The 10,000-nt window shown below is 42.5% G+C and overlaps 2 protein-coding genes across 2 annotated transcripts in view; both read right to left on the reverse strand.

The window, feature by feature from the left end:
* Window positions 1-2,385, reverse strand: part of LOC138053179 (collagen alpha-3(VI) chain-like) — a 17,334-nt gene extending 14,949 nt beyond the window's left edge. Inside the window, exons 1-3 of the mRNA XM_068899840.1 lie at window positions 2,377-2,385; window positions 1,618-1,846; window positions 215-763 (exon numbers count right to left, since the gene is read on the reverse strand). Of these exons, the coding sequence (XP_068755941.1) occupies window positions 215-763; window positions 1,618-1,846; window positions 2,377-2,385 (787 nt within the window). The remainder of the gene's footprint in view (window positions 1-214; window positions 764-1,617; window positions 1,847-2,376) is intronic.
* Window positions 2,386-3,759: 1,374 nt separating this feature from the next.
* Window positions 3,760-10,000, reverse strand: part of LOC138053180 (coadhesin-like) — a 9,270-nt gene continuing 3,029 nt past the window's right edge. The window contains exons 4-9 of the mRNA XM_068899841.1: window positions 9,005-9,134; window positions 7,619-7,811; window positions 6,703-6,934; window positions 4,484-4,732; window positions 4,255-4,283; window positions 3,760-3,831 (exon numbers count right to left, since the gene is read on the reverse strand). Coding sequence (XP_068755942.1) covers window positions 3,760-3,831; window positions 4,255-4,283; window positions 4,484-4,732; window positions 6,703-6,934; window positions 7,619-7,811; window positions 9,005-9,134 — 905 coding nt within the window. The remainder of the gene's footprint in view (window positions 3,832-4,254; window positions 4,284-4,483; window positions 4,733-6,702; window positions 6,935-7,618; window positions 7,812-9,004; window positions 9,135-10,000) is intronic.

The following is a 10,000-nucleotide window of genomic DNA, read 5'->3' on the forward strand; positions in this document are numbered from 1 at the left end:
CATAGTTAAAGTGGGCTTGTTCTAAATTACTGCTCTTTCCCCTTAGACTAGAACACACTTTACTGAAATTCAACAAATCGGCAATGTACTCAGGACCTCCCCCACTAAGACAGTTATAAATAGACATAAGCTTATTCAAAGTTAGATCTAAGCACGGGTGAACTAAGTTTTGCCCCTAGAATCATAACGGCCTGAGATGACAGTGACAGCGTACCATTTATTTTTGCCAAAATCATCTCCATCAGAATCTCGGGCTCTTCATCCGCCTTGACGTCGATAACATTGTCCTCATCGCTTGTAGCCCACTCCAACTCTTTTTTATCAACTTCGTTTCCAATAGCAACGGGGACAACCAGAATCCCAGAGTCCTCTAACGGCTTCCCAGCATTCTTTACGTTTTCCTCGCTCGCTCCAGATCTCTTGTCCGAGATGACGACAAGGACATGGGCAGCATTCTCGCGAACCCCGCTGTCTTCAAATGCTTCCTTTGCTGCTGTTAATGCTGCTGGAAGATTTGAGCCACCCTTTACTGGTAGAAGAGCTGCGATAGCGGCCTTTAAGTCCTCAAGGCTGGAGTATTTCTCGCTAAATTTTACCTCGATGTTGGCTGTGTCCGAGTACAGGATAAAACTATATCGCATACTACCCGTGCCATACTTTTCAGCTATGAGATCAATAGTGTCTTTCATTAGCTTAAATGTTGTGTTGGCCGACATTCCCGTGGCACTGAGGGCAAAAGCGATGTCGATAGCAGCGAACTTGGCTGAAAATACAAGAAAGAATATATCACAGTAACTTCCACAAATTGTCCCAAAAAAGCATGAATAATTTATAACGATGGTACCCAAGGCAAACACAGATAAATGTACCAAAATTGTATCATGGCGTTTGGTTCGTGATTGAGGTTTCCAAACGTAAAAAAAAAGTTGGTAAACTCAAATGTATCGACGACGCTATAAAGATGTGGGCAAACTGTAGGCAACAAATGCTCGCCGACTTTTCCTCGTGTTGGCAAACTTGTATCTGACGATGAGATCGTGTCGTTTTTAAAATAGCAAAGTCGGCGTTCTCTTCACGTCATTCACAAGACAAAGGAGAAAGATCATGTTTAAAATAACGTCTACAGCAAAGGTCAGAATAACAGTTGCGTTTTGCAGCGGGACGTAAAACCAATTAAAATAAATAAGCCTAGAAATTATTAGCTAGCCTGCAAACAGTGTTCTCGTACAGGAATACTAAAATAGCGAGCGCACGAAACCATCGCTACACCCAATAGATCACGCTAACACGAACGTAGAAGCTGAGGACGAGAGAACTTTATTACAACTTGACGCGGGGCAATTTTTTTTGGCCTGCCAGCTATCGAAAACTTTGTCGGAAGACAAACAAAAAATGCCTCATGTCAAGCTGAAGCCTACCATTTCCCGTTTCATATACAGAAGGTGTCGAAGCAAACAGTGCGATTTTGATAACTTAGTTAAGGCGCGATGGACGACAACTAAGTTGTCACGGCGCAATGGCCGACAACTCTAGCCTCTCTGTTTGGATTAATTGAGCACGCAAAATGTGAAAGAAAAACAGTGTCACATATTCCTTTGTGCCACCCCAACGACTTACGCCTAACAACATGTTCCATAATTTGTTGTCCTAATGATTGTGGTTCTTCATTCCTTGGCGCCTCGATGACGAATCGTTCAGGATTTGTCAAGACCAGCTCTGATGGACTAGCTCTAGTTCCAACAGCTACAGGTACCACTTTGACTCCTCTGTTGTGCAAAGGTTCAGAGGCCTTTTCGATATCAGATGAACTCAGTCCTGATCCTTTGTCCGTGATAACAACCAAAACCTTTGAAACAATTTCAACGTGAGTAACAATACTCAAGACGTTGGTCTCGGTAAACACATTCAAGAACTTAAGCAACGACAACAGCGACGGTAAAGAGAACGTCACAAATTTGCATATTTAGTGGAAAAAAACAATAGCTTTGCGCGCACTGCACGTGCGTTTTTCACTTTTGTCCATTATTTTGTCGTCGTCTGCAAACAACAACGCGAAATAGCCAAAAAGGTGCAAGTTTAATGAAGGACGTCAGCACTTGAGGATAAAATTGCATTTTCTCCCCTAAATTACGAGACGTTCCGACAAGTGTCATATTTGAGGAATTACCACACCCTTGTCATAGTACAACGTTTGAAATAGTCACGAAGTGATTACAAATAACGCGAATTTATAGTGTGACATGACGTTCTCGTTGCCGTTGCCGTCGCCGTCGTCGTTGCTTACTTTCCCTAATTATTAGAGAGCTTTAGATTCTAGGACGAGAACGACTACGAGTACGAGATTTTCTCATAGAACAACAGTGAGCGCGCGCAAACCAGCGTCATTTTGGCGGGAACACCGTGACACCGTCGTCATTTTAGTACGAGGTTTAACAACAATGTCGTCGCGTCAAAACGAGTCAACAACACGGTAGCAGTTTTGGCATTTTTAAGTCAGCAAAAAGGCTCAGTTACCAGCAATAAGAATAACTGAGCGACCTATACTGCAAAGAAATTGTAAGATTAATCGAACGGGTTATAAATTTGCTAACTATTTTCGGAACTCGTACTCGTTCTCGTCTTCGTCCTAGAATCTAAAGGTCTCTATTAGCATGCAGCATCCTGCAATCACCATAGAACCGAAGCACAAAGGGTTGTGAGGAATCGGTGACGTAAGAGAAAAATATTACGGAAACAATGTTTCGCGACGAAGTTCCCTCGTTTGCAGGCTTCGTGCGTTGTGGACTATTTCTAAATTGAATTCCGTACTCTCTTATGATTACTATATAGGCCGCCCCTCTTCTCCTCAGAAGGAAATATTGGTAGTCACAGAATTTCAAGTTGTACCTTTCTAGCGTCTGGCCTGGCGCCCGCAGATTCAAATACTTTGGTCGCCTCGTCAATAGCTTTCTTCAAATCAGAGCCACCAGTCTTCCGCGCAAGCCGCTGGACAGATTCTATCAACGCATTCGGAGTGGTCACTTCCTTGTCGAAGTTGATTTCTGTCGAGACATCGGCTCCAAACACGATGACCGAATAACGCAGCCTGCTTGTTCCGTATTTGCCGATTATCCAGCTTATGGCATCTTTTATTAAACTAAAGGTTTGAATGTAGTTGACGGAGTCTGCGCTTACAGCGAAGGCAACGTCTACTTCTGTTTCGACTGTTGGTGGATCTGAAATGTAAAAATAGACACTCTACAGCGAATCAGTGGAAAGCAATTTCAGTGTATTGATGGAAAGCGGCGACGCACGAACTAACGTTCCATACAGCTGCTTGCATTTTGAGGGTCAAATTAAGAATTTTATCCGCAGCCGCATTAATAATTGTCACGCAATCGCTCCGCTCCTGTTTTCCCTATTTCTCTGTCACGTAACACAAAGCTCCACTTGCTGCGTGACAATGCGTGTGATATAGAGGGCGTAGCAAGTAAAGGAAAGTCATAGTGTGGATTTGGATGCTTAACCAACCTGTACGAATCAGTTTTACTATTTCAGCTGATAACTGGTTTGGGTCTTCATCAATTGGCGCATCAATGATGTTGCCTGTATGCGGCGTGACATAAGCCAGCTCGGTAATATCCGAGTCGTCTCCAATCGAAACAGCAATAATCTCAACATCTTTGTTCTCCAGCTGACTCGCCCCAGTCCTCAGTACACTCTCTTCTATTCCCGAACTCCTGTCCGTCAATATTACAAGGACCTTTTTGGCACTTTTTCTCACACCACCGCCTTGAAATAGACTTTTGGTGGTTTCAAGTGCCTGTTCAAGGACTGGAGAGGTTTGGCTTCCTGCAAGTAAATGAATGCCCGATAAATGAAGTATAAGACTGAATCAAAATGAATCAAAGACATTTTCTGTGGCTAAGAATGCAAGTAATACGCCGAGTTCGATATATCAATATTTAGGCATGGCTACGAGGCTTTGTGGTCAAATTTCACGGCTCAGTTCTGGTTTCTTCGTCTCAGGGAGATTTCGAAACAAACCAATATTCAAATTTAAGCATGCAGCCTCGTAGCCATGTGAGAATATTGATAGATCACACGTGGCCTATTGCTTGAGTCTAAGCATTTGCCTGAGCCTCCATCTTCTATACCAGTCCTCTGAGTCAACCTTGAATCACATTGCGGGTATTTTCACAATAGCCAATCATAAGAGACATATGGTCGGCCATTGATTGCGTCACAATGCAGCACTCCCGAACACGAAGTTACCCTCGCAATGATGACAAGATATAGCAGTTCTAAAAATAAAAAGATATGGGAGAGGGTTGATTCAAAGGTATAATACGTAAGGAGGCTCCAGGCAATGGTCTTCTGTTGCTGTCTGTTTTCTATTTCATGCACGCAGGACGTTTAAACTAATGCTTAGCGATAGCGATATCGTCGTGAATTCAATCTAACGCGTCGCAATGGCAGTATCGCCCGTCTGCAAATCAAGTACCTCTTGGTTTGGGGAGGGAGTCAATGTACTCCTTAACGTCTTCCTTCGTGAGCGCCTTATCTGAAAATTCCGCCGTCGCGAGTGCCTGAGTACCATAGATAACCACAGTGTAGTGGACTTTGGAGGTGCCATAGTTGTCAACAATGGATTTGACGGTGTCTTTCATGAGCTCAAATGACTGGTTTGAAAGCCCAGATACAGAACACATTGCAAAAACAAGGTCTACCTCTTCAATTGGTAGTAGTACAGCTGAAACATACAAGAAATAATGACTGTTTTAATAAATGAAGATTGACAGGAGCAGTGGACGTCCAGGAGATTCCAGTGAAAGCCGGTTGGCCAACTCTTGGTCAGACAAACGCTAACACGAATGTTGATCCCCGTGGCTCAACCGCGAGTATTCGTGGGAATGTACCCGTCGAACTGACAAGCGTTAGAAATAGGAAGGAATTACGAAGGGGAAGCCAGCTAAACTCAAGAAAAACAAGCGAAAAGCCACCGCTCCTAATCATAAGGGAGCTTAAGCATTAACGAAAAGCGGCGGCCATAAAAATATAGCCTCGAGTTATTGTAATCATTTCGGGATCATTCAAAGTCGTTCGTCATCTAAATTGTACAGAAACTATCCGGGAAATAAATTGTCAAAGCTATGAACCACGTGATAGTTTGGAGAAAAAAATTGAGAACATTGAAAATTCATTGCCGTCGGGTGGCAACATCCTCCACTTGACGTCAAATTTCGTCATTTCATATCCTTCTCAGGAAAGGAACGGCAAGGTAATGGAACAATAGGGCCGTTTATACGAGAGAAAATAAGCCGCGGTTAACTCTGGCCGCGGCTTACGTAAGCTGCGAAAGGAACTATTTATACGAGTATAAACTCCCCGGCCAGGATAAGCCGCGGCTTGAGAAAGCCGTGAACGTAGATTTTGTACCATTTATACGGGGTGTTCGCGTCTTATGTAAGCCGCGACCAGAGTAAGCCGCGGCTTATTTTCTCTCGTATAAACGGCCCTATTAGATTGAACGCACGTTTAGAGAGGGGAGGACTATTGTTTATAATCATAAACCGGTTACTTTTTTTGCTGTTCGCGTTCTCGTGGACATCATAGTTGCTCACGATAAACGAGTTGAGCCGTATTAATTTGCCTTAAAATAATCACATCATAACGGCAGGGCAACAACCTTTCTGGAAATGCTATTTTCAGCATTCTTCTCAAGATATTTCTTTCAAAAATAAAAATAAAAAGTCACCTACGAAATTTTTACATTTCAGGGCTCGAAATAACGGCCGGTCAACGGACAATGTCCGAACTGATTTGGGAGTTGACCGGTCAACCTTTCGTCTTGCCGGTCATGTTGACCGGTCACATTTGATCGTTTTGAAAATGAAATAAATGAAAATTTCCATGTTGTTGAGTTCTTTCAGTTGTAGAAAGTCGCTGTGTATTGTCATTTGCGGAACTTTGATCTGAAATCCCTGGTGAAATGCAACAAGAACCGTTGTTGACAATGAGTGCTTTAAATAAGCTCTAAGCAACAACTTTTTTGGAAATATATAACGCCACTTTTGGTTCATGGGCCCCTGTTTAAGAGTTATTTATTTTATATAATTTGACAGGCCAGGAACGGTACGTGACCGAGCTAAAATGAATTTGGCCGGTCATCGTGTCCGGAGACTCTCCGGAAATTATTTCCAGCCCTGCATTTACGCATCAAATTAAAAGGGGGGGCTAAGCTCCTCCGTCCCTCTTGCCTCGCCGTCTTATCACCGCCTCTCCATTGTCCAATCCCTCATATCCTTTCAATACAAGTGCACAATGCGATTCACGGTAGTTTGCCTACACGCGTCATGTGTCAAAAGGTGGCTCCTTAACATGATTCCCTAGAAGTGGAACTTTTCACAGAAAAGTTGAAAATATTTAGTTTTTCAACTTGAAATTACGCCGATCAGGTCAAGCCAGATGATTCAACGTACACCGACAGGAATATTGTCCACGGTTGCTTGCTTGGAAACTCTCGATATGAAGCGCTCTTGGACAATCCGCCCCCAACTCCACCCCCCCCCCCCCCTGCTCTACGATCTTATCAGTGCTAAACGCCTTGCAATCAAAGAAAGGAATCACAGTTAAGATGCAAAAATTGGTTCGACTTTTTCGGAGCACTCGGATTTTCTCCGAGCTTTCCCGAGTCATGCCGATTATCAATCACGAGCTTACGTTGAAACGCTTTTTCCATGATTCTCTCTCCCAATTCAGCTGGGTCCACATCTTTTGGAGCTTTGAGAACGTCGCCTTTCCTCTGGGTCATTGTCTCGAGCTGTGCAGCATCCGGGGATTTTCCAACACCCACAGCAATGACATGAATGGCTTTCTCCTCTAATGGTTTTGCCGCTGACCTGATTTCTTCTGCAGACCAAGCTGAGCGGTCATCAGTAATCACCACGACAACCTGAGAAAATTAATTGCAAAATTCAATTATGATCCATGACAGTTAAAAGCCCACAAAGACGGCAAACTCTCACTGATTAGGGAATCTTTGCTGACGTTATTGTTTTCTTTTTTTTCATTAACATAAGAGTTTGCTCACAGAATGCCTCATGCTTCAAAAAGTAACAGAACTTGTTAAACTTAGTTAAATCTCCAGTTTTAAGCCTTTTAGCTGTCATAACAAGACAGTTATTAGTCCGACTAATAATATTAGTTTGATGTTCAAAACCTGATAAATTAACATTCTTTGTAAAATTTCGCATTTTCAAAGCATCATTTGCTCAGAGATTATCTGGTATATTGGGTTCAAATTTTCAGAGAGAGTTCATTATGGAATGCACTTTCAATATTTAGTACTTTATTCTCCACTGACTGATGAGAAAACGATAACCTTGTGCTAACGAGGAAAAAAATGTAAACAAAAGATATCCTTATACAGCCTATGCCCTTCAAAGATAACACACCAAACTGGCCTCATTTTTGTGCAAGAAACGCCCACCCAACAGTAACGGAACTTCGTGCCCTACGACTTGCGTTCCTTGTGTGGTTTCTTTAAGATCCACAGAAACAACAACTGAATGACTGTTCGTTGTAAAACGAAGCCTTCGGTTTATAGTCCTTTCCCATTGCCCTAGAAACGACATACCTTCAATGCAGTAGGTCTGACACCTTCGCCGTCAAAAACATTTTTTGCCGATTCCAACACTTCAACAAAATCCGGTGGTCCTGTACTTTCCGGTAAACCTTGCACCAACCCCTTGAGCTCCTCAGGAGAGTGGTCCTTTGCTGTAAACCTCTGGACAACGGTGGGATCAGCGCCAAAGGTGATAATGCCGTATCTTATGACATAAAACGAAATACTAACATCGACAACCGCTACGTCAACTGAAACATCACTTCAAAATGTAACCTCGCGCTATCGCAAGTCTTGACGCGACTTCTTGTTGTACGAAGTGAAGAAGTATCCTACAACTCGATCAATACTTTTGAAGTAAACTACAGAAAACTGATTCTCTGTTGTATGTTTACATTATCGTCAAACCTAATTTCACGTTATGTTTAGCAAAGAACTGTAAAGAAATGTACCAAATGCGTACCACACGTGCAGTCCAATCGTTCTATTTTCGACGCAAGTGCAGCCTTGTAGTTTTCCTCTTTAAACTAATAAAGTTATTGGTTAATGGCGCGTCCATCGCAATAACCATCATCGGTGCTTAAATTCTCTAATAAAAGTCACATTAGATACTCATTGACCAATTTTCATTAGATCTCTAGTGTTACCATGACAACTGCTTATAGAGCACGTAAATGATGATGTTTTCGGTAGATACCTCGTAGAAAACAATAAAGTGGACTTCCTCGTAAGCGACTACCTAACTTTGGGATACAGCCAGTACGTTATTGATTTATGCTGTTCTTCGGCTAAGTTAATTTTCATCAATTTAAGCCCGCATTTATCTAAAATTTCGTCTGCACACTGTAAATAGTAAGGACTACTTGTCTCCTTCTCGACTTTTCTTTCCTTTCTTAACCAATTGCAGAAGTCCTTATAAAGGCAGCAATGCTCCTCACCAGGAGCCCATCACCCGGAGCGTGCAACTTAACTATACTTGTGCAACGGCGTTTTCACAAGTAAGGTTATTTTTAGATTGCATTTCCCGCTAATGAGACTCCCACAGGAGCCCGATGACCAAATACAAGAAATTAAGCTGACGTCATAGGGTCACCGAACCGTAACTGACTTTGTTTTTTGACCTAATTCGCGGGAAGGGCTAGTCTAAAAATGTACCTACTTGTGAAAACGCCGTTTCACAGACGCTGTATGGAAGTTGCACGCTCCAGGATGGGCTCCTGTCCTCACTTATTTTAAGACCCTGGCTGTTGGTTCGGCTGAACTCACAACACAAAACTGCAGTCTTCTCATCGTCAAAGAGGGGAAGAGATTCGCGCAAAAATATAACAGCGTATGGCAGCAGCAAAAGCGGAGAGTTTCACAAACACATTAAGTGGGTTAATAACTTTTTGCTCATACCTGATACTTCCCACGCCATAGTTGTTTATGACATACATTAGAGTGTCCTTCATGATGCGGAGGGTTTCTGCGGCTTCGCTTGAGGTGGCACTAACGGCAAATATGACATCCACATCTGGTGCAGAAGGTACTGAAATGACACAAAGGCAATGGCGAGAGTCAAAATCAATTTCCTGATTGCGAGTTGTACATCGTCACGCTGCGTGGCGGGCCCACAGAATCTCGCGCCACACTCCCAGCCAATCAGAGGTTAAAGCCAAACAAATTCTGACTTTCCTGCCGTTGGGTGTTTTCCCGCGCTTGCATGGCGCCAGTTGAATGTATTTGATTTGCTTTGCGATTGGCTAATTTGACTGACGTTGTGATTCGCTCAAGTTATAACCTTGTAATGCAAGGTTTGGTCATAGTTCATAAAGATGGACTGGTTATGAAAACTATGGAAACTTCAAAAGCGAGACCAGTCATATCGCGCTTCATGTTAACTTGACCTTGACCATAGACCTTATTCATAAATGGCGGCGGTCACATTTATAATTCTTTTGTCCACGTGAAAATTAGCCTACCAAGCCTCATTTTAGAGCAAGAATTCTTTTCAATTCACTGTATGGTATCGAGGCTTGGTAGGCTAATTTGCACTTCGACAATAGAATTATAAATTGGCCGCCATTTATGAATAAGGTCTATGCACAATCTTTTGTCCTCGCTTTGTAACTGAGTTCTGAATAAATTAATCGAGACTTTTGATTGGCTGTGTTTTAGAAAAAAAGGTGTCGAGTTTCATAACCATCTCCATATATAAACTATGGTTTGGTGAAACAATCGCTACAATCATCAAGATCTTCACTCCCTGCTAACAAAAAGATACCTTAACAATATCCGAAGACAACATCTTAGAATACGATGTTAAAATCTAAAAAAAAACTCCGCGGATATACTTTGAAGCTTGTTACATTTATGTTTTCCATTCTATGCAATCTCGCTCACAAAATGATCGTG

The sequence above is a fragment of the Montipora capricornis genome, chromosome 6, assembly GCF_036669925.1.
Source record: "Montipora capricornis isolate CH-2021 chromosome 6, ASM3666992v2, whole genome shotgun sequence".
In the NCBI taxonomy this organism is placed as follows: domain Eukaryota; kingdom Metazoa; phylum Cnidaria; class Anthozoa; order Scleractinia; family Acroporidae; genus Montipora; species Montipora capricornis.